At 38.9% G+C, this 25,005-nt stretch overlaps 1 protein-coding gene and 1 long non-coding RNA gene across 11 annotated transcripts in view; one reads left to right on the top strand and one right to left on the bottom strand.

Annotated features, from left to right (window-relative positions):
- Positions 1–6,452: 6,452 nt before the first annotated feature.
- The window catches only part of GALNT18 (polypeptide N-acetylgalactosaminyltransferase 18), a 342,505-nt gene continuing 323,952 nt past the window's right edge, over positions 6,453–25,005 (bottom strand). For 3 of the 9 annotated variants that reach the window (XM_054200443.1, XM_054200438.1, XM_054200437.1), the window contains 2 exons: positions 17,334–17,395; positions 6,790–10,568 (listed from right to left, as the gene is read on the bottom strand). In XM_054200443.1, coding sequence (XP_054056418.1) covers positions 10,451–10,568; positions 17,334–17,395 — 180 coding nt within the window. In that variant the 3' untranslated portion in view covers positions 6,790–10,450. Of the gene's footprint in view, positions 10,569–16,360; positions 16,456–16,487; positions 17,057–17,333; positions 17,396–25,005 lie in introns of those variants that run through there. The other 6 variants (XM_054200439.1, XM_054200444.1, XR_008466254.1 and 3 more) reach the window with 5 other exon arrangements.
- Positions 15,493–25,005, top strand: part of LOC128909150 (uncharacterized) — a 36,407-nt gene continuing 26,894 nt past the window's right edge. For both annotated transcript variants that reach the window (XR_008466262.1, XR_008466261.1), the window contains exons 1-3: positions 15,493–15,782; positions 16,896–17,065; positions 18,466–18,562. This is a non-coding gene — a long non-coding RNA (uncharacterized LOC128909150). The remainder of the gene's footprint in view (positions 15,783–16,895; positions 17,066–18,465; positions 18,563–25,005) is intronic.

Below are 25,005 nucleotides of genomic sequence, written 5' to 3'. Positions count from 1 at the left end.
TGTATACACAGAGTGGAAAAATGGAGGTGGCATGCATTGCATTTAGCTGCAGGCAGAAGGATTAGGAATATAATATATAGCCAGCCAATGTGGCTTCAAAGTAATTCAGTTTAAGTTGGGACTCTATTTTTTTAGAATAGGAAACTAAGACAGATTAGAAAAGTGATACCTGACAGAAATTTGAAGTTACTACTTATAATGGTTTTGTCGTTTGGATTTTTTCTTGTGTGATCTCTACCCAGGTAAAATGTGCTCAATAGCAAAGCGTGCGAGGAACAATAAAAATCCAGGTGATTCACTTCTCTAGCATGATGATGATCTTGCTTCATCTCTTAATAAAAAAAGCTCTCTCCAAATGGCTGCCAAATCTGATTAGGTATGTTCAGCATAAACACTTAGAGCACAAAATCTGCTTTGGAGAGTTGCTGTCCGTAGGTAACTTCTAATTCTTGTCTCTGCAGTGCTTGTTTTGTACTTTTCAACTGTTTAGAAAGGTGTTCTCAGCCTCCAATTTGTTTGGTATCATTTTTTGTGTAGGTTTACAGTGCACGTGTGAGTTCTGAACACCATTAAACACGTGTATAAACAGGGGTTATTTGTTGAATTCAGCATGAGCCTTGCTTGAGGGGTACTTTGGGGACCCAGGCCAATTCCTCATAATACAGACCTGGTGCTGTTCCTCAAAGTCAGTGTATGTGTGCTAACTTATACTAGGTGAGGATTCATGCCTGGTACCTCAGGTATTGGCACAGCAGGTTGCACAGTATTTTCACGCTAATGTTTGGCTCTGGATTTGAGTAAGAACTGCTCAGTGATCTTCAGACTGTGGGAAGCAGCAGGACCTTTCAATTTGTCATTCGTCACTGGTTTTTCAAGACTATGTGTAGACATATTTGGGACAGAAGTTTGGGATGTATTTTTAATATCATCTTTCTAATTGTGAGCCTTTCCAGAGCATTTGGAACTCAAGTGATAGAAGACTTGCTCTTCACTATATAGCTGAACAATGTCTAGGAGAATATAGAAAATGATAAAATAATGGTAAGATGACAAAAAATACGACACACAGAAAACCATTATTAACAGAGGCTGGAGATAAGAATGTAGCCTTTGGTGATTTGCTTTGAATTGAAATGTCATCTGCAGCAAAACATTCCCAACTGTTGTGAGAATCACTGTCACAAATAGGCATTTCAAATGCAGGTATTTCATTTCCTGATTTGGGTTTGGTTTGGCTTGTTGTGTCCCCCACTGAGTTTAAAGGTGGACTCAGTCATGGTTTAACCCCAGCCAGCAACTTGGACCACACAGCCGCTCGCTCACTTCCCCCAGTTGGGATGGGGGAGAGAATTGGAAGAGTAAAAGTGAGAAAACTCATGGGTTGAGATAAAGACAGTTTTAATAAGTAAAGCAAAAGCCACGCACGCAAGCAAAGCAAAACAAGAAATTCATTCACTGCTTCTCATGGGCAGGCAGGTGTTCAGCCATCTCCAGGAAAGCAGGGCTCCATCACGCATAACTGTTACTTGGGAAGAAAAATGCCATCCTTCTGAATGTGTCCCCACCTCCTTCCCCCAGCTGTATATACTGAGCATGACGTCATACGGCATGGAACATCCCTTTGGTCAGTTGGGGTCAGCTGTCCCAGCTGTGTCACCTCCCAACTTCTGCCCTCCCAGACTGCTCACTGGCGGGGTGGTGTGAGGAGCAGAAAAGGCCTTGACTGCTTAGCAACAACTAAAAACACCAGTGCGCTACCAACACTACTCTCTTTCTAAATCCAAACATAGCCCCACACCAGCTGCTAGCAAGAAAGTTAACTCCATCCCAGCTGAAACCATGACAACTCTTAATACTTCCATTTAGATCTGAGCAGTTGTCACCTTCTAAACTGTGGTTCGCAGTTTCCTTATTCTATTCTTCCTTTTGAAAGCTGAATGAAAATTGCATTTACCTCTAGCCTTTTGCAAGTAATAAATATTTGTTGTTTTTGTAAGATGGAAACACATATATTCTTTTAATAGAAAATTCTGTCCTATCATATATGCACTTCAAATGAGGCTACTTCACCGGAAATAATATATTATGATGCAAAGTATATTTCTGTGGTGTTACAAGAAGTTTTCAGATGGTTTGTCACAAAGATCCCCTTCTGAGACTATGCATAACAAGACTGAATTCAGGTAAAATCGTTACTTCCACCTGACAATGCTAAGCTAATTTTAGTCAATAAACAAAAATACATTGCTTTGCTGTTTCAGAATACAGCTGTGAATGATGTTCTGCACTTTTAAGTATTTTCATGATAAAAGCAAGGGGGGTGTGTGGGGAGAATTTAAGAAACACTACAGCAATTCGTAGAGAATACATTCTTATTCAAAAGCCTTAATGATTGCCTCCTGAGCTTTTGTATTAGCACAGCTATTTTGTATTCTGGTTTTGAGAAGTTATTTTGACTTAACCCTGTGGAAAACCTTTATCGGTTATTTGAGCAAAAATTTAAATATGATGAAGTTGTGTTCTGCTTTTTTGTCTGTGCTAAAAACAGAAGTAGTGCTGAAGGTATTCTGGATAGCACAGTGATAAAATTGTGATCCAAACCTTTCCTTTTGGTGTCTTGTTTCCATGTCTTTAAGACTGTGGATTGATGAAGTGCACGTTAATGTGGCTTTGGTTGTTGTGGTTTTTTGTTGCCAGTAAAACAGTCAGTATGTGAGTTTGTACATGCATGTTTATGTTTTATACAAAAATTATATATATACACACATACACATATATACATAACTTAGGGTATAAAAGAAAATGTGGTGCATTATATCGATGTGTGACCTTGAAATCTCAGTTTCCCTTTCTGTGTATCTCCAGGATAGCATGACATCTGACAGCTACTTGCTTTTAGTTATCATTTTGCAACAGCCTCTTGATGAACGTATATAAAAAGGCTCAGTGAAGGGTGTTGACTGATTAACTTCTTTTTAGCAAAGACACAGAAGGTAGTACAACTCAGGCCTGATGTTGGTGGATTAAACGCCTCAGATAAATTTTGGTCTTTCAAAAGAGAGAAAACCAAAAATAGTTGCCTCTGCCATAGCAAAAGAGGACAATGCTAAGTCCTGTTCTGCACAGTTACTCCCAAGAGATGTTGGCAAGCCTGGAAAGACCAGGCAGGTGACGGCACTCTTGAATTCTCTGGTCAGAGGTCTAGCTGGGAATGAATAGGTATGGTCTGTACTCCGTGCTCCTCAATGCCTCTAGCTTTGTAAAAACAAATAGGTAGGAACCTGGATCTCTTCTGAAGACTGTACAGCCCAGTTCCAGAAGTATACCTAGGGATCTCTGATACAAGGCAGACCCTAATCTACTCCCCAAGGATGTGAAGGTGTTCTTTTCTGTGTGTTGTGGTCATGTTGTCAGCACAGCTCCTTTTCTCCTTGTTGCTGGTGCTTTGCCCCCCACACAGATGTTACGAGAAGACACATAGTGGAATTCCTACAGGCGTGACAAACCACTGTATATGATATCCTGGTATGAACAATTTGGCTCAATGATAGCTGAGGAAGTACAGGAAAAATAAATATATGTAATCTATAAATATTTGAAGAAGTACAGTAGGAAGAGGGCTTATGGTTACTTGAAATTGTCAAGAAAACCTCACCAAAATATATTTGGAGCAGTTCTACAGCAGAAGAAGGGAGAGGGAGCTGACTGGATCTTTCTGGTCATCTTCGTCTCTGACCATACTTGGGTGAGGAGGTATGTGGCTCCTGGAACCATGTACTTCTTTGCCCTTAATGCTAGCTTTCCCTCTTTAAAACAATTTAAAAAACCTCAATAACAACAAACCAAACAAAACCCAACTATTGCAAAGGTAGATTTGGGAATGTTTTTGAGGCAACTGATGATTGAATAATATTCTACAGTGTTCCAGGAAGTGAAGATGAGTTTTATTTTTCACTTAGTATGGTGATTACTTGTATTTTACAGTGCTGCTGCTATATCCATATAATTCCTGTGTATCCAAAAAGGAAAGTGGCAATGAGGCAGTTCATGACTAAAAGTGAGCACATGTCTAGCAAAAGATGGCTATGTCCTTCAATTATGCTTGTTCTGCTCTGTTTTTCTCTCTCTTCCAAGATAAGAAGCATTTAAAAGAAAATCTGTTCTGAGGCCTTAGGGTCTCAGAAAGTGCACAGCAATGGTGCTGCTTAGAGACGCTCATACTTTCTACTATACCATTTTAGTAGACTTGGCCATAGATTTAAACTCATTTCCCTTTTTCAGTAAGTTATCACAGAAAAATGTTTACTCCATGATACAAAACAAAGGTAAAAGCATATTATAATGCATGTGTTTCACATATAGCTGGATTGTTGTAGTATAATGTTTCAAGTCTGGATTTATGGTGTGTTTTTTTTTTTTTTCCCCTCTCAATGTTTATTTTGCTAATTCCGCAGTAGTTACTAGAATTGCAGTGTGATCATATTTAAACCCTTAGTTACCGTTGAGGTATTCCTGATGATGTTGTTCTATTTTAGAGAAGCTGAAGAAAACTGTTCCTCAGTGCAGGCCCCATGGGAATCAGCAGCAGCATCAGAGCTGGTGTGTAGCGGGAACATATGGCTGGATACCACCAAACATGGCTTGGCGAGACTGCACGGCTCATTTTGAGGTTTTTTTTTTTTCCACTTAGCAGTGAACTTGAGCACGTTGCTGCAATGTAATCAGGAGTAACTAGTTGTCTTTGAGCAAATGCTAGATATTCATTTTGGTATGAAATGAGACAGTTCAGAGCCCAGCCCCTTCCTTTCACTTTTGTCAAGTCTTTGCCAGATATCTCCCCCTAGGGCTCATCAAAAAAAACCCCAACCCACCCGAGAAAGTAACTGCTCAGAGTGCAGCAGGCCTGTAAGCATCCAAGGAGGCCGGTGTGATCCGTACTACTTGTTTCTTCTCTTATGGCTGCAACTCCATCCACTGAAGTCTCAGTATCTTTGCTGAAAGGAAGCTTAGTTTCTCTCATGCTACTCTGTACAAGTTCTGTGCTTTTTCTCTGTCTGAACATGCAGTTTCCTCCTCATTCGCCTGGAATGCCTGTGAAAATAAGTCCAGTTGGTCAGTGGCGGAATTTGGGAATGCTCGGAATTTGTGAAATGGCTCTGCATGCCGTGTACCGAGCATTCTCACATCCAGACACTGCACGTGCTTCAGTGTGCGGGAGCATTGGCTCATGTGTGTAGCAACGTGTTCTCTCTACAGGGTGAAATTAAAGCTGCTTTATCTTGTCCAGCTGTGGTACCCTGACACTCAGGTTATTGATGTTCTTTCAGGGTTCTAATTTTGATGGGCGTTTTCACTCAGACAGGCCTGAGGGACCTCTGAAGTTGCTCAAGGTGCAGGTGTTAAGCCCGTCTTTATTGGCTGTTACCGTTTCCCTGTTGTCAGCTCAGCATTTTCTTCTCTGAGAAGCAGATGTATGGTAACTATATACAGCAGAAGGTTGAACACATGTAATTAATGTGCTATGTAACTTATTAAACAGTCATGAGAAACAATACTGTTAGGTGGTCCTGAATGTGAAGCCAGTCTGTAAGACAGTTTGGCACATAACCAGCTCCAAAGGAGGTTATGACTGTTACTTAAGATAACAAACAACAGAATAAAAAGAACAAATAGAGTAATAAAAAAGAGGGAATTTACATACAAATAAAAGCAGCTGGAAATAAAGCGGCCCGTAATCCTAGTGTTCTGGTTTATCTCATCAGATTGTTTGTTTCTTCCTCTCCTCATCCCAGTTTTAGCTGAGATGAAGTGATATGGTGTTGCATTCACACCTACTGAAAGAGAAAGGCAGAGTGAATTCATACTTTTTGCTGTGCTCTTGGATGGAGCCATTTTTATCCAAGTCTGTGGTACCCAGGGAACAGTGTATTAAAAAAAAAAAAAAAAAAAAAAAAAAAAAGAAATTGTAAGAACTACAGACAATTGGAAGGGAAGTGCATTCATTGAAATGGAGCCCAACCCATTGAGAAATGTCAAGGTTTTTTTTTTTGTATTTTTCTTCCAGTAGCTGCCGTCCTTCTCTTGGAGCTTTTTTACCTTCTTTTTAATTAATTCTCCTCCCTGCCTCACTTGAGCCCTGGGGTTCTCTCTGTGGTTTTACTTAGTAGGTACTGGTAAGGAAAAGTATGGGGGAGTGTATTATACACCCCCGTGCCCCCCACCCCCATATTTGCACACTGGCAGCTACAGTGATCTAGACAGCAGGGAGAAAGGAGAAAAATCCTCCCTTGCTGTAGCTGCTAGCGTGCAGGCGGGACTCTTTACCACAAGTCTGGAGAATACTGATTCTCAGCAGCTACTTGCCAAGATCAGGCTTGGGTTAATGAAACTGAAAACAATGAAACCACCACTTAACTTCCAAACTGATTTCCATGGAGACAGCGAGACAGTAATAGTGTTTGGACTTTTTTATTCAATAAAAGTTTGAGTTATAAATATTCTCCATTTGTTTCCTATTTACAGTTGTAAAATATTTTAGGATAGCCTACCCATCACCTGTCATTCAACATCCCTATAAATGCCATGAAAACATCATTGTGAAATAAAAATGTCTTATTTTCAGCCCACAAACCCAACTTCCACACACTCACAAAATAAAATCAAAGGGACAAAAAAGAGGAGAGAAGGAACCGGGGGGGTGGGGGGCGAGAGGAATACAGTACAGCAGGCAACAATGCAATATTTGCTACACAGTAGCAAAAGAAATGGGTAAAAAATTTAGTCTGCTATGATGACAAGCTTTTCAGGACATTTGTTATAGACCAACGTTGTCCAGTGCATTTCTGAAGGACGAGCTGAAATCCAAATTCATTTTCATTGTTTTCCTGCAATTCCAGGCAACGCTTGGATTTTCGGTTCTGGATTGGACCTCCCTTTAAAGATGGGGGGGGGAAAAAAAGTGTTTGGATTAAACATTGTGAACTTGTTGCATTGCTATTGTGTGATAATATAGAGCACATTCCAATGTCCATCTACTAAAGTCCACCGCTACTGTGAAAAATGTTTCAGTTAGAGACAAGCACTAGGTTGGCTTTGGAGTGAAGGTTCCCTTTGTCACAGGCTGCTTTAATCTCTGATGTAATTTGGAATAGCCTCAATTGCTTGGTTACCATTTCAGCAAATGGAGTTTCTAGAATTGAGCTGTGTTTCTGGCCGTGCTTTTTAACCATGAGCCAAAAGCCTTCCTCTTTGCTTCCGTTACCTGGCTTAGTGGCTCTGCTGCACCTCTGAAACGTCAAAAGCAGGCAAAAGAGAACCCGTGCCTTGGCCAGGGGTGTCCTGCATGTAGGCTAAAAAGCAAAAAAATTTTGTTCTTTGAATTCTGAAATTTTTTTTCTGAACTGTTTTTTCTAATCTTATCTTGCCGGTCCTCAGTGTTGACTCTCTGTTCAATTCTCAGCTTAATACTGCCATATTAAAGTCCTGTCTTTACTGTTGAGTTGCAGCAAATCTTAAATCACTGGGGCTATCACACAATAAATTACAATTAAATCATCATGTAGGTGACAAATTACTTTTTCCCTTTAGTTTTGGTTTCACTTGGTTCTTTCAACCCTCTCTCCTGTCTAATAAAGATAATAATTAATTTGTACACATCGGTGTCTGGGAAGTTTCTTCCAAGTTATACAGAGTAGAGTAATTTGCACAGAAGTCTGAAAGTCTGTCTTCCTCTAGAGTATCTTGGACTTGTGTAGTAGAGAATCAGTGGCTTAATCGCAAATCGAAGAATGGGGTGTAAATCAGTACAGATGAAGTATGGAAAGAGCAGCCACTTTAAATTACTTATTTGTACAATGGGGAAAAATTAGTTGCTATAAAAAAAAACAACCCCAAAATGCAACCACCCAATACCATACAAAAACCCCACCTCATCTGTGTTACGCCTTGCATTAGGAAGTCATAACTGTGAGAAATTTCTATTATAATCACCAGGATGTTAGCATAAATCCCATAGAAATGCTGAGTTTGATTTTTTCAGAGAAGGCAAGGGCAGCTCATGCTTCTGCTTCATTCCGACAGGCGGCTGGGAGGTCTCCTCTCCTCCTATCCTACCACTAATAGTTAGTAAGTACTTTCTCTGAGAAGTGACTTCTAAAAACATTTTTTGGGACTGGCTAATGAAATGCAGAATTAGGTTTGAAAGGTGTAAGTCTTAAATATGGGTTTGGGTAAGAGACTGTTTTTCTAGAATAATCCACAAAATTCAAAACATGAGGCTCCCATAATACTCCTTGGTAGGGCTACATGCAGTCTAGATACAGTTTTCACTGCTTAATTTACTAGACACAAGCTTACAGTAGGCATTTTAATATACCTCCATAACAAAATGCTGAGCGAACTGTATTTTCCCACTGCTGTGTAACTATTATTGACACTCATTAATAACGGTAGTTAAATTTGGGTGTCTGATGGGAGCATAAACTCTAAGCTATCTATAAGCAATAAAACTGCTTGATATACAAGAAAGCGGAAGAAACTAGTATGGGAAATTAGTCAAAGCTTCATTATATGCTATTTGTTCCCTTATGCTAAACACGCACCCCCACTACCCTCCCCCCCAAGTTACTTTGGCCTTCTAAAGCTCACTGTGGTAAGATTTTTTTTCTTTTTTTTCCAAATGAACTCAATGAGCTTTCAATTAGGTCCTTCAGATATAAAACTCTAAGGTAATGGGTATTTTCTCAAAAGAAACAGTTGTTTTGTTTTGTTTTGTTTCCTTTTAGCAAAACATACGGTCTCTCTTAATGAAACCTGTTGATTATGGGTTTTCTCTGCATAGACCTAGTGTTGCATGGCACCCAGGGTCACCTCCCTGTGTTTAAATTGGGAATTACAGTTTATCACAAGTGTTTCTGCCTAAACCCAACCCGACGTCAACTTCCTTGTGCTTCCAACTGATGCTGGAGAGGCTTGTGTTGCTGTCATTCAAGTTAACCAGTTCTGTATCTTTCATTTATCAGTCAGTCCTTCTCTCAGCTCAGACCTTGCGCTAAGGAAGCAGGAGGAAGATGCTGTCCCGCTTTCTGTCTTGTCAGAAAACTAACCAGCTCTGGGAGACTTGTTCAGCTCCATTACTTGCCTGATTTTCGTACGTGGGATGTGAATCTGGGTATAGTACTTTTAGACCTCTCCTGTCATTTCTATCTTACTAGCGTAAGTGAAGGAACATAATTAATTCTCTCCACAGCTAAATCAGAAGCATTATCCTAGTACAACTCTTCTTGCCCGAACTCTGTGAAATGAACTCTGTGGTGTCCATCTTAAGAACAGCTTTTATGTTTATGAAGAAGGATGAGCTAGGATGCTCGGGTCTAGCTGGCTTTCATGTCCAAAAGAGCTAAAAATCCACAAAATTGAGTGACTGTGACAGCCTGCTCTGAAACCATGGCAATGGGAATGGAAAGTCCCTAAAACAAAACCCCCAAAAGCATAAATAATCCAATCTTGAAGTTAGCCGTTGTTCCAATAGGAACCCCAACAGAATAGAAAGTTAAACAGTAACCTAGTAGTAGCTGATAGGATGAAGGTATAGCCTCTAGTTACCTTAGATAATTTTAATACTAAAAATCCCACCTCTAGGAGATTTTATATGTAAATGTAAGACCACCTTAGTACAACGAGCCAGACAGAAATCAGGACATGCACAAAAGAGTTTTTGTTATATAACTGCAAGTGACCAATCAGCTATTTTAATGTGTTTTTTTTTCCTTATTACCTTTTTATATAAAAGACCCTACCTGTTTCCTACGAGGTGTGCTGGCTGCCTTAGATCCCTAGCACCCGAATCTGCAGAACTGAAATAAAGACCAATACCTCCACAGAACGTGTTGGCTGGCTCATGCACACCGGCTGAAGAGCCCTTATATTTAGGGTCTTCAGCAGCTGGGCTGGGGCAACCACCTTGTTTGTTGTCTGCACTTGGTGAATCCCGTTCTTTGGTGCCTATTTTTCCTCCCCAAGGACGGTGCATGGGGCCTAGTCACCTAGCTTAGAGCTCTGTTAGGCAGAGGAGCCACAGCACTAAGTCTTAAATACTGCTGTGCTGAGTTGGAATTTCTGTCCACCTAACTCCCCTTTGTATCAATGGTCAAGGATTTCTTTCGCTGGAATGGGCCAAATGCCATCTATTCCCATTGTGGATTTCAGGGTAGAGGAAGGAGGATGTTCACAGTGGAGACAATGTTTTTTCTCTGTTCTAAATCACCTAGGTGATTTACATAGGTGTTACAGTAAATGTATTCATGCGAAATGCTTTAATAAAGACAGCTACAAAACCAAAGTGTAAACTAAGGAAAAACAAAACAAGCAAGCAACCAAAGAACCACACAACTCTCCCCACCTCCCTCCTTTTCTTCTCCTGATGTGCCCCCCTGTGAAATTCGGCTTCTATTTAACAGAAACAAGTGACTCGGAAGATAAAAAAACTGAGGAAGCTCTTTTTGATGTGCAGCAAAGCACTCTGCAGTGGCTGCTGAAAATCACCCTGCTGAGTACACTGGAGCTGCTGTCTGGAACATAAAAGAGACACCAAAGTTAAGCAGTGGCTAATATGTGTGAATTGAGTGGTGTAGAGAGCACGGATGCTTTGAGCAGCATGATTTTTTTTGCCCACAAAAGAGAAACGGGAAGACTCAAGTCCCGTTAGAAACAGAACAGCTTGGAGAGGTGAGGTCTGTACAGAACCACGGCTTAATCCCTCAGAGAGGCTGCAGTCTACGCAGCTTTGGTTCCTTTCAGTAAGCATATAAATGAAAGAACTGCTCTGAAGTACAAGCAGAAGGGTTTGTATAGTGCTTACTTACAATTTCCTGTTGTTAGCCTAGGTAATTGTGTTCATTTTTTCCCCCCTTCCTATGCCTAATGCCAGCCTGTGATAGTGGTACTGGTCTGTTATCTCTAGGGTGATGACAGTGCACCCACTATATGTTGCAAAGCCTGAACTAGCCATCTCTTAACTCATTAAAGCGCATGAACTGAGTAACTCCACTGAAAGCAAAACAAGCAAGCAGGACTGACGCACTGAAAGCTAACGCTACATCTTGCTGCTCTGACTGGCCTGGCCTCCAAATTGCAGTATTCCTGAGTGGTTTCTGCAATCCGTCATCATTGCTAGCATTTGGAACCCTAAAGCCAAATGCAGACAAAGGTGTCCTTTTAGTTAATTCTTTTTTTTTATAACCATTTAGTAAAACTCGTATAAAACAGTCATGTTTACGGCTTGCTCAGCAAAATGGTTTATAGTAATACTATGCTTCAGGCAAAGTGAAAGGCAAGTTGTTTATCTGGTTCCCTTTCCCCATCCTAGGTGGGGAAATTTAAAGGCAAAAAATTGATAGCCTAGGGTAAAATCTTTAATCATGATACATAAAATATAGTTCTATAGGCTGAAACAAGTTAAAGAGGAATTCTGCCCTGAACAGAATTAGGATTAAGATTGTGGATGATGAGAAGGCAGCTCAAAGGCATCAGAAGTCTCAGGAGGATAAATAAATATCCAGGTCAACTATTTTATAAAAATAGACTGCACATGACAGCTCTAACAACTTTGACTGAAAACTTGATGGGGTTTGCAATGCAAATTGAAGCAATGCCTGTGAGAAGCACAAATACTCTCAACTCCTGCTGGTATCCTTAGACACGCATAAAACTTATGGAGTGTTTCGTAAGCGTACTTTTAATGTAAACGCTATCTCAAGTCATGCACCCTGCCATGACCAATAGCTATTGGAACGTGCCACAACACGCGCAGGGGAAAGCAATACTTTTGACTTCCTTCAGAATTATTGTACATTCTGCCTATCTGCCATGTGTAAGAGATTTCCTTTCAAGTCTTTCACTAAAGCAGAATTTATCCAATAATAACGGCATCTAAGAATACCATTTGATTGTGTCCACAAACCACTGCAGTACAAGGATGGGTGAACATGGTTGGCAGGGAGGCATTCCCATGCGAGTCTGTAGTACGTAAAAACCAACTTGCTTTTAGAAAGTGTGACACGTTACAACTATATACTTACGTATTCTAGGTTAGAGCTGGAGTGCTATGAAGCTGTGCAAAGCAGTTAGACAGTCTTTGCTGAACTGTTCTATGGTTTTTGTTTTGGTTTATTGGGTGGTGGTAGACACACGGTTCCCAAACCTCCCCATTGCCATAATAATGTAAATAAACCAGGCAATAAACCGGGATGAGTCCTCTCTGGAATACTGGTCCTTGCAGAACCAGGCTTAGTTGAAAGCTGTCATAAAGCTTCTCTAATGTCTAGAAGGCCTCCTATCCAGAGGGCTACAAATAGGACAAAGCTTTGGTACAGCTTTGGAAATACCAGAGATGGTAAATACAATTTTTTTGTAAAGAAACCGTGTAACCTGAAGTCCCGCCCCTCCATACCATAGCTACTGCAGAACTGGGCTTATATACCGTGTTATGCTCCCACAGCTAAACAAAGCATGTTCTGACTTCATGACAAAAGATGCATTAAGAAGTTTCCGTAAGCATATACCCAGCCAAAAACTTCTGAACTCATGGCTTTTCTTGCCAAAAATGTCACCTTAGGGTGACATTATCTTTTGTGATGAATGATAGACCTTTTAATCAGATGATATTTTACTGGTCGCAGTGTAAAATCTTTTTTATTTCTGGCTGTATTTAATAGACATTTAGCATTATATTTAGTCTCTAATTTTCTTCAGTAAGAATTCTCTTCAGCAAGAACCAAGTAGTTTTCTGTTCTTTGTTACTTGAAGTTAGATTGCCAAGGTTGTGTTTTGATATATGAACAAAAAAGCACTCATCAGGAAAAGACCAGAGATGCTACTTCACGTAGTTTAGGTGTTTTAAAGGAAGGATTCTAACGTGCGTATGTGGCATCATTAAAGCTGAACAAGTAATTTACAGCATCTAACTGACTTGGTCAATTTAGTCATTGTTTGTACTTGGCACATCTGCTAGATATGATCCATGACATTCCAGTCGTTTAGATAGGTGTGATGAGTTCTGTGAGCTGCAGAAAAAGGAATGTAGAAAGGGAAAATGGGGAAGTGAGGTTGTTGCTTTCAACTAGACCAGGGCTTCAGAAGCTAGTAAAAGCTCTGGGCATAAAACTGAAGACAGGGTTTGATCCCTTATAAAAATGAGGGTTACTAAATGAATGCTGGAGGTTGTCAGCATTACTGAAAATCAGACTGATAGCTCTTTTTAACACGTTACTATAAAGCATACGCTTTCATTACAGGGTTTAAACCTAGTTTCTGCTCATCACATTAAAGCTCATGTTATTCTACCTAAAAGAAGAAAAAAAAAAATATGGTCCTATCAGCTTGCCTAATCATGGCTATTTCAGAAAAAAGTCTTACAAGGTTAATAAGTATATCCAATCTTGGATCATGTATGCTATATAGACTGCTGCATTCACTAGTCTATAATTTTCTATTTGTACCTCAGTCAGTGACCTCAAATGTTTACGTGTTCACTCTGCCTTTGAGGGAGAAACTCTAATCTTCACTATTGCTTTGATACGTTTGAATCAAAGAATTATGCTGAGGTGTATATAACACAGATAATCTCCACTCCAAACGGAATGCACAATCTTCTCATTCACTTCCCCAGAATACTGGGGTAAATTTTCAGTGACTTGTTAGCACACCAAATTTAGTCTAAAAAAAAATTATTTGATTTTTACAAGTCATTTTGTCTTTTATGTGGTCACTTCTGTGTGGATGTTGCTGCAGCGGTCACAGGAAAAAGTGAATAATTTATCCCATACAGTAATTAATGTATTTTCAGTATTGCCTTTGCTTGGAAATATTGGATAATGGTTTTGAGTTTAGAATTTCTGCTTTATAATTGCATAAAGGATATAGGTACGTGTAACGGTATATATAGGTAACTGATTAATTCCTTCTCAATTCTAAAGCAGTATGACAAATTTTCCAACTCTTTGGCGAGCAGGTGCTCTGTAAGTAAAGCAGGCTCTACAGCATACTCTTTGTTGTTCACATCTTTCAAAAATTAATTTTAACTATTTAAATTAAAGTATTCCTCAGTGAAGTATATTATTAACTGTTGCTCTACTTTAAAGGCACTTTGTTCCTAATGTATTTGTTACGACTACTGTGAAAATAAGGTGCATTTAGCTGCTATTATTGTATGAAATATTATCTACAGTACTGTTACATATTAAAAAGGTGTTTTCTGTCAGCTATTAGGATCACTATTTACAGTTAGATAGGCAACTGAGAATCTTTACCAGACACTTTTAAAATGTGAATTTATTTTTCCAATACTAACCAAAACTAAGTGCTGTGCACAACATGAACTTAGATGGACTTATAACAGGGATCAGCCAAACCATTTCTTAAGGAAAAAAAAAAATTTTTTTTTTCATCCTCCTCGTTTCTCCTCCTGAACTCAGGTTCTGTTGTCAGGTAGCCGTCCGAGCTCTGGTCTTACATCCATTTACCGGTACCCAGTGAGTACGTACTATGAAGCATCATCTGACAATGGAATTAGATGCATCATTCAACAGTTACAACTGTTTAATGTCTATGTCACAGTTTATCTCATTCCACTACCGAGACTTCTGAGTGAGTGTTCAGATTTTACGTAATCATAAATGCTAATTTTTTATATTGCTGCAACAAATTTTTAATACTGTAGCTGTGACAAATCAAATGATGCAGCCTTATCTGTATGTCCAAACTAGGTTTTAGTAACTAGTGGACTGTGCGATCATTTTCTGTTTCGTTTAATCTAGATTGGCAACGTGACTGTGGAGCAGTCTAGGTTCTGAGCGCAGCCCTCTAAAGTTGTAATAGTTGAATATTCAGGATGTGGAAATACACAATATTGCTAAAGAAAATATTTAAATAAAAGCAATTAAACGTGTCAAAAGGAAATGCAGTTTCATACAGAGGATGTAATTGGAATAGAAAACAAATTACAGAGAAACAGCATAAAAATCAGAAACGGAATGTATAGATTTATATCTATCAATAGTGTTTTCCACATAAATATAAAATTTTACCACAGATTTAAATCGGATTACAAAGGCCCATTGTTAATAGCAAGATTAAGAAATAATACCTTGCAAAGAAATAAATTCAAGCCTCCACTGAAATACAATGAAGCTATTCAGGATATGATAGTTGAAAACACAATTTGCTACAGAAAACGATGATAAAACTAAGAAAACTAAAGTGGGCTTTGGAGTAGAATACATTAGCCAGACTAGAAAGATCATTAGGGTTTTTTTCAGAAAGTAAACACAAATCATGACTGTATCAATCAGCAGTGGCCAGGAAATCTTTCTGACATATTATTAGAAAAACATCTGCAGAAACAAATATTCTAGATATACAATATGATTTTTTAAATTAATTACTGAACACTGTTTCTGGCACGGGGTGGGTGGGAAGTAGTTTAAAAAGGGAATCTTTTATCCATACATAGCCCTGATGATTATGGCAAAACACAAAATCTACAGCTGAACATATTGTTTGGTTTTGTTTTGGCAGCAAATCCAGATGATGATGCATTATGCTGATCTTCTGATAGCTAGGATTACCTAATAAGTCCTTTGTAGAAAAGGAAAAACTAGCTTTGTGCTATGCAGCTGATAATGATGCGCGTCGCTTTCCTGACTACAGCTGCTGTCCTGAGTAACAAGTTGAACGGACAATTCATTCAGAAATAAAGGGAATGCCTTTTCGACAGTCATAAAAGAGTAAGCTCCAGAAATGCATGTTGACATTTTCTGAAATTTTTTTTCCCTCTGTTAAAAGGGGATGCTGCTTGTAAGTGTCTCTCGTGCATCCTCCTTTTGCCACGTACTGCCTACTGTCCTACTTGGTAGCATTCAGAAAACTGTAAATGCAGAACCTGCTACGCTGAGTAGTTGCTGGCTATTTAGTGTTCTAACTTCAATACTCTAGAGTTCTGAATTAGAAATTAAGATGTGTTTCTGCACTACGTAAGTTAACGACAGCAGCTACGTTTTATACCTGCTTCTACTAGCCGTAGTGTTAGATATAGGTAAATCCTCTGTTTCTGAACATCTCTGGAGTCTTGAGTGAAACCTGGCCTATAGAAAGGAATCCAAAGTTAATGCTCTGCACCAGCGTTTTCTGCAGGGTAACATTTTCTCTTATACAATCTTTCTTTTCATGGGTTGTCCCATACAGTAGCTGCCTGTGTAGAGAAACAATATTACGGTATAACTAGGAAAAAGAGGGGAGTGCTGGATACATTGGCTTTATTTGCATGTTTTACAAATAGAGTTTGTGAAAAGCTTAGAAAAGTTACCTTTTTGTCTTTCATTCTGAGATTACATATAAATGACTTCTGCAAACAAGTCAGGCTTGATTTATCTGCCTTGATCTAGGCTTGCTTCAAGATGTCTAAAGTAGAAGACAGAGAAAGGCAACAAAGATGCTTTAAAGTGGATGGAATATTAAGATGATGGGGAATTACAAAACATACTAAAATATACTAAAATGAAATAAAACCAGCACTTTGCGTAGGATGTAAATGACAATTTACAGTGGTATCGGACTTCAGTGATCCGATGTGTGATGTATGAATCCGATTCATACATCCGATGTATGAATACCTGTGAATACCAGTGTGAAACTGGTAGATTAACTTTTTAAGGAAAAAAGGATTGTTAGAGGTTGCAAATTTGCAGCAACTACTCTGATTTATGCGGGTTTAGGAAACCTGTTGAACTCATTGTTGCAGGCATCAGTGTTTGATAGCTGCGAACTCATATTCACAGGCATCAGATGTTTTTTGTGGGCTGGGTTAATTTTAAGAGTGCTGATAACACAACTTTTTATAGGCATGCAGAGATGATCATTCAGACAAATCCAATCTTGGTCTTCATGAAGAGAGCACATTAGGGGTCAAGAAGGGAATCCTCCTCCTGGTGTTACGGTGAACTGCTGGCTCAGAATAGAGCTCGTTTCTGCGAAACAGGAAGCGTTGGCCTGAAGCAGTCTTCTAGATGAGGTAATTAATCTAGTTAATTAATTTTCTGATCTGTGATGCAGGAAATTGTGTATTCCTAGGTTTTGCCCTTTTGTTTGGTTTTGAAGCTATCATCACTTCTGTTTATAGTGCTTTCTAAGGCTTCTTCTGCATTGTTTGTCTGTGCAAAACTCTCATTAACATGTCTCCCCCCCCCCCTTTTGAGTGTGCACAAAATGCAATGTTAGTTTGCTAATGAAAATCCATTCACAGCATGCACAGCGTGAAGATCATGCCTAAGAGCACTTACTGTCTGATTCTTTTTCTCTTTATGGATGAAAATGTTGTTCTAACAATAGCATACCTAGAAAACTAATGTAAAGAAGAAAAGTTCACATTATATTTTCCAACCTTAGCTTGGCTTAGGGAATACCTAGTTATTCATCTTCAGCCAGAAAAATAAGAAACTCCTTTTGGCACAATTAGATAACCTGAGATTTTTATACTTTCCCTAGGAAAGACAAGATGTTTTCACTAGACAACTTAACATTTTATTATTTTTACATTATATTTATTGGTTTTGGATGAGAGAAAATACACATTCCTATTTCTTTGCGAGAAGTGAATCTTACTAAAATGTAACTCCTTTGGAAAACAAAAATACTGAATAACAGTTTTATTCCTTTTGTGTTGTGTGTGGTGTAGTCAATTAATCTGGGTTTTCTAATCTGAGAGCTCAATATGAAGGCGTCCTAACTCATTTTAACCCAGAAACTGAACTGCTTGCATTGTCATTATATGCTTATGATTAAACCAATCTCTAGAGACCAAGAAATAAATTGAGTGTCAACTGAAGAAAATTAAGAAATGAATTTGCACTAGTATTTCAATTGATCTGCATATTCTAACATGGGAATTTAAGGTGGGCTCTTTGGGACTTTGGTCACAGTAGCTAGCTATTGAAAATGGCTTTTTCCCTCATAACAACACAAATCTGTTAGCTGATTATAATTGATATTGGGAAAGGAATGTCCTTGCAGCTGCATCACAAACTTTGCACAGTTTACTCAGACAATAATGGAAATAATCTATTTTTTGTCGGTTATACTGGGTATTGTTACTGTCAGGTTCAGGATACCAGACTTGATGGCCTGAATCATCTCACCAAATAACTAACCCTCTTTTCTTCTCACAGACACCATTATTGCATCCTGATTTAATTGCCTTCCAAGTGAACGTTTTTCTCGAGTATTTGCATCTTGGATTGTAGTGTGTTACTCGGTAGCCAAACCTCGCTTACATACATATTGTTCTTGTCTCTATTGGAATTAAAGGTGTGACTTCTACTGACTTGATCAGGACAGAGTTTTGGTTTTGCCTGGGAAGTTAGAAATAATAAAAGATGTATGCTAAAGGTAAAAATACTTCCATCCATCTTGCAGCTGAGGAATGCGGAACTCAAGAAGTGATTGGTCCAGTGATGCACATGAGGGACCAAGAACAGAGCTCAGATCTCCTGAAACCCAGCCACGTCATTTGGTAAGTGTTGGTTATCAGTCAAATTGTAGAAAACATTCTGGAATTGGCTGTTCTTTTGCATGTCTGTCATTATAAAGCTGTGCAGCACCTTGTCAGCAGCAGCTGTCATCTGCGATTTTTGGATGGAGCCTATCTGGACATCTGAAATTAGGAAAAATCAGGTGGAACTAGAACAAATAATTTCTTTGTAAATAAATTGGTGTTTAAAATTATATGCTAAAATATGCAAATAGGGTATCTGTTTTGAAGGAAAACATGGGTATATGTTAGCTTCCTTCTAAATTAATTCAGCACAAGTGTCTTTGGAGCTTAAATGTAGTCCTCAGGAGAGTAAATACTGCATAATGTGATATGCTGGAAAAGACTTGAAATGCACCCACTAAAAGCTCATTTTACTGCTGTGTTCACACACCAACTTCCTAGCTGGCAAATTCTACACCTAATTTGTAAACATTAAAACTTGCTATTAAAAAATTGCTCCAAATATAAGACTAAACTTATAGAATCATAGAACGGTTAGAGTTGGAAGGGACCTTAAAGATGCAGCAATAACTGCGAAAAAATTTAATACCGTTGTTGAAACAGAGTATTATCTAGTAATAGTTGTATTTAGTATTTTTTTCTGCATGTGTTTTGCATATACATTTTCATAGTTAAGTTGAAGTCGAGTAACCAAAATGGAGAAAGGCCGAATGCTTACAGATTTTTGTATTTCTAAATAATTCCATTCTGCATAAATGGGACTAAAGAGTTTGTAGGCTTATAGTAAGACATAGCTCAAGAAGCCCAAAACCCAAATACTCTAATACACCTGTTTTTAAAAAGTGTTTAATATGACAAAAATATTGGTTAAATTGCACATGAATTAGGGACAAATTTACTAGAGCAAAAATAAAATTAAAACATTAGCCATCACTTTCTCATGTCTAAGCAGACCAATGGTTCCAGTTCCTTGTCCTACAGCTATTAACACCTTCTGCAGTTATCCAGTTAGTTAAAATATTAAGTACAGGCAAGCTAGGGTAATATTTGATCAAAGACAGGCAAAGAGTAGCTAAGTATAGAAAAAAGTGCTGCTGATGCACTGGACCCATGCACCGACCCTGCACTGGGGCCCCTGGGGCTTGTGGAAGTGCTCTTTTGTGGTTGAGTTTGAAACTGAACATTTGGCAACAGCAGCTATTTAAAAACCAGATAGCCTCACTAAAAATATGGGGCTTAACCCAGTCTGTTGGCTCAATTAATTGAATAATTAGGTTCTGATTTTGATTAGATTTCTCCTGCAGGATCAAAATCTGTATTTTTTTTTAACAGGATCGCAATCACTTTCTGTTCTGAGCTGCCAGGCAGATAGCACTGCATAATTACACAGCAGTATAGCAGTACCGCGTGTCTTACACTGCACGTACATATTGAGTGTATGTGCATCTTTGGGGCTAGAAGTACAGCATAAATTCAAATTCTTGATAAAGTAATGATGCTGTTTTTCTACCCCGTGGCTCTCATAATGGAAGAATTTTAAAAAGATCATGGGGACAAATGTTCCCATGGTCACACAGCTCTACTGAAATTAATCCCTCTTGTATTCCAATGTCCCTGGCTAATGTATGGGCTGAAAACTAGGAGCGGACATTAGAAGGAAACGGTCTGCTGTGTAATGGTGTTAGCCTCCACTTCTGCACTGTGTACGATCAGCAAGGGGGCACATGAAATCAGTACAGAGATTCTGTGCTTGCTTCGCAGGCCCCCCGTTTAATCCCACCATGCAGTCTGCCCCTGCACTGCCTTACTTGTTTGGGATGTGGTTTGCGTAATGGTTCTAGCTAGCAGTAGTACTGCACATCCTTTCATTTCATAAGATAAAGACAGGTAAGAGTAATTCAGAATGACTGTCTGGAGAAGGCCAAAATCTGTAGGAGGAACAAGATGTAAATGCTTTGAGTAATTTTAATGTCTATTCTTTCTTTATATAGCTACATAGAATATCTATTTAATCTATCTATTATCTAATAACTGTTTAAATGAGATCTGAATCATCATGTTTGTCTGTGGAATACTGTAACAACCGAGTAGTTAATTTGCTCTCGTCTGTCTTCCCTTTCCTTCCAAAGCAATTCTTACTATGTATTTGGGAAATTATACATATGGTAATTACAGTTGTCAGCAACAAATTTCATTTACAGCTTCTCAGGATAGCATAAACCACCCCTCTGAACGCTTCTGAACTGGAAAATTCCAGCACTGACTAGAATCACAATTGTCCGTAACGTGTAAAAGCAACACTAGCATCGCAGGCAGACGTGACTGCTGGTGGACGTGGGCACAGGCCAATGCTGAGCAGGGGCTCCGCACAGCCTCTCCCTCCCATGAGGTCTGCGATGAGTCTCCATCCCTGTAGATGCACACTCTTCTTACCTCTCTATGGCAACCACACCGGAAACTGAATTACCAAAATTAACAGAGCTTGCTGTACTGAAAAGAATTCAACACGGAACGGCCTTAAAAGGCTTAATCTCTTAGGCTTTTAGCTCTAACCTCATGCTCTTGTTTATACCTCTTTTTACAAAGAGCCCTCACCTGTAACGGTTCTCACAACAGCAAATAGTGACAGCGTCACTAGTTTGGTTAGAAGCATAAGAAAGTGTCACATGCCTATCTGACAAAATATAAACATTAAGACACTTCAAGATAAAGAGTAATTACAGAAAAACTTCCTCCTTTTGCCTTTGTTATGCTGCTGAAGGAGTCATAAAGTGCCTTAAGAGTGCTTTCTGGATGGCCTGCTGTCACCCAGGTGATGTATATAGAGATGAATTTCACTTGTAGGGTACTCATTGTGTCACAGCAATAAATCTGAGAAATCAGACTGGAGACAGAGAAAACTTCTTAAAAAAACAAACCAACACCCCCCTTCCAAAAAACCTGACTGCAGCATTTAGAATGTACCATTTCTTAGTACACAGAACAAATTTAATAGTATCAGATAGTCAGTTCAGAAGAGCATGGTTTTGGCCATAAGCAGTTTCTACTGAAAGACGTCCCAAGGAGTTATCTGTCCAGATGCACTGGCCTCCATCTCCCACCCCTCTGAGCCCCTTCTCTGTCACCCAGCAGACCACGTAACGCATCACTCCAGCAGTCCCAGGGAGAGCAGCTTCACTGGGCACCTGGAGAGTGACTGCCACACGGGTGTGATGCTGGCCTGATGCTTCCCTCAAGCACTGGGTTACCCTGGGGAGCAGACTGCTGCTGCCAACACGCTGCACGTGCACCTCCTCCTTGCCTGGTGTGCGCAGGATTAATCGTTTAGTACTAAATAAGGGGAACTTGGTGGCGACTGTGGTTAGTTTTTGCTTTAATAATGGTTCATGATGCCAGAGCAGCTTCCTTGATATCATGTTTAAATTAATATTTTAGTAAAATTGTGACCATTATTTTACTACCATGTAATTCTTGAAATTCCATCCCCTCTGCCTTGTGCAATTTCTGGTGATCACTTACTATTTTGCTATAAGGTCTAATTTTGTTCTGATTAAAGTAAAAAGTGGTGAGACAGACTGAACTAGGTGAACTGTCAAACATCTAGAAGACTTTTCAGCATAAAAGTATTCCCAAAACAAGCATTTCCCTTAGAGAAGACTTGACAAGCAACCTGAACAATAAAATTCTTGAACGCTACCCCGTTGATGGGAGTCTTTTCAGGACTAATTTACATAATTTGACATAATTACAGTTATAAACACTTGAAGAAGCCTTCGAAGGAAGAATGTCACTGAAGCCTACATTTTATTGGGTCTCTTGCATTTGGCAGCTGTACAAAACTGTGGAGCATGAAAATTTGCTCAGATGGATCCTGATTATACAAACACATCATACAAGCTTTGAATGCCCAATGCAACTTTGTCCTGTACAGAAAGATACCACAAAGTCTCCCAAGGCCTCTGTCCAGTCAGCCAGCATGATGGATAATGAAAACAGTTTGAGGGACTGGAGGTGGCTCCCTCCACTATTTTGTCCACCAGATCACAGTGGCCATCTGAGTGTCTGACTCCAATTCCCTACAACTGAAGGTAGCCACATAACTTAAAATTTTAACATCAAAGTAAAAGGAAAATTAAAAAAAATCAATTTTGATAAATATATATATACACACACGTGTATGTATGTGTATGCAGACACACACTGCTAATCAAAGATGCAAATTTAGAATTAAGTAATTCTGTACTAGATCTACAGAAGCAAGGAGACCATTAGCTGAGGATGACCCCTATTTTCTACTTTTGTCATAAGGATTTCTCTCATCATGGCATTTCAACAATGTAAGGGAGGAGGAAAATGTTATCTGAAGAATACTGTTTCTAAAGAGCTGTACAGTCTTCTGTCAACCAGGCTGAAGTCCACATCCCACCACAGACTATCATGGTGCCTCTCAGAATACAGTGTGTTTTGCAGAAAAATGAGAAAGTTTCCTCATTCAAATTTTAAGATACATGTCTGTAATGCAGGGCAAATACTGATCTATGTGCTGCTCGGGGAAATCTAGTTCAACTGGTTTATCCTGCTCTGGTTGGTTAGTCTTAATGCCATTCCCTTTCTGAGACAATTCTCTACTTGCACTGCTATATTTTTAATTACCTATATCATCAGACATTCTTGTCGAACGCCTTGAGAATCCAGAGAGTCAAACCATACTTGCAGCCAAAGGAAGCTGCTATAAAAAGCTATGGCCAGCATCTACATTTTAATTAATATTTCACAAACTTCAAGACTAATAATGCAATAAAAAAAGACTCTTTTCAGATAGACAGCTTCCAGTGTATTCACAGAAAAAACGTCTTTTCAACAGACTAATGGGAGCATTTCAAATGCAGGTGATCAGTTGATCTTGGCAAGCCTTGATTACTCTCATTAGCTTTCTTCCACCTTACAGAACTTACAAGGGCCTGTGCAGCATGCTGTATGGTGAGAAATAATGTCATTTTAATTGCATTGGGTGTTAACAAAATCCTTTTTTTTTAATTATTTCATTTGTCTCTTAATTTATCATAAGGAAACAACTAATTAGCTTTCACTTCTCCAGGGTTTCTTTGTAGAAGACTTAAGTACAGTCCATAGAGTCTAGGTTAACAGCATTGCACCTTCATTGGGAGTTTGTATTTGGAACACAGAATGGAAACATAGACAGAAAACAAACCAAAAGTAGTTAAATACTATTTTTGAAGCTTTTAATAGTGAAATTACCAGTGCATTCTACTGCTGTCCCCCAAATCACATCTAACATAATCAGTATTTCAAAATAGCAGCAATGTTCTGGAGTAGAAACCATTAATTGTCACCAACAGGCTGGGGTATACAGAGCAATCACTGAATAGGTGGCCAGTATTAAAATGTTACTGAAATACTATTTAAATAAATACGTTGATTATACCTGTTACAACGGAACTAAGAATCGAGTGCAGAGATGGCCACAGTGAGGGCTCTCCTCAGGACAATACCATTGTTACAGTTTGAGAGAAGACATAATTAAAACTCTGCCCTTGAGGGGACTGAAAGTAAAAGCTGAGATGTCCTTCCAGGTTAGGGATTTAAGGTTTGCTGCTTGAGAGCTACCCTTTAAACACAAAGATCTTACTTTCAAGTATAAATACAAATTATGTTAATAGTATGCTTTACTGATTACTGTTCAAATGCTCTCTGCACTAATGTAGATGCTAAATAAATTGTATTACTAATGTCCTAAAATATACTGATCATGGCTGTTGAAGTTAAAGAAAGAAACTAATGAGTTGGCAGAAAAGGTATTTGCAAACCCACATGGATGTTACAGAAAAATTAAATGCCATAATAAAATTACCTTAACGGTGAGCCTCGGCCTGTGGGCTGGAGTACACAACTACATTTGTAGACTCAAAATGCAGAGGAGCAACTGTGACCTGTCAAACTTGCACTAGTTATTAAATCTTTCCCAGAAGCTAAATCAGGTACTTGTTTTAAAAAGTATTGTAATTTGTTTTATTTATCAGAAGCAACCGACATGTCACTACCTGACATGGTAAACTTCCAATGTCTTAATTCTTACCTTAGAAAAATCTTACCTTCCTTTGAAAGACCAAATTTAACTATCTTCAGCTTCCAACCATTGGAATCTGTTTTGTCTTCAGGAGATAACCTATGTCCCTCTGGAAACACTGATATGCTTTGAGTCACCCTGCCACTTCCTCTTAGCTAAACCGAACAGTGGTTTCCATAAGCATTATATCACAGAGCATGTTTTCTAGCCCCAGAACTTTTGTGGCTTCTTTAAAGCCTTGATTTCTAAATCAGTTATGAAGTGTGGACACCGGGCCTGGACTCAGTGTCCTATCAGCATTCTCATCACTGTGAAATCACTTCTCAACCTTTACTTGCGCTTCTTTTTATATCTCTCTTACACTCACTCACAC

The sequence above is a fragment of the Rissa tridactyla genome, chromosome 4 (genome assembly GCF_028500815.1).
Source record: "Rissa tridactyla isolate bRisTri1 chromosome 4, bRisTri1.patW.cur.20221130, whole genome shotgun sequence".
NCBI lineage: Eukaryota > Metazoa > Chordata > Aves > Charadriiformes > Laridae > Rissa > Rissa tridactyla.
The sequence above is the reverse complement of the archived record's forward strand: the minus strand, read 5'-3'. Positions and strand labels throughout refer to the sequence as shown.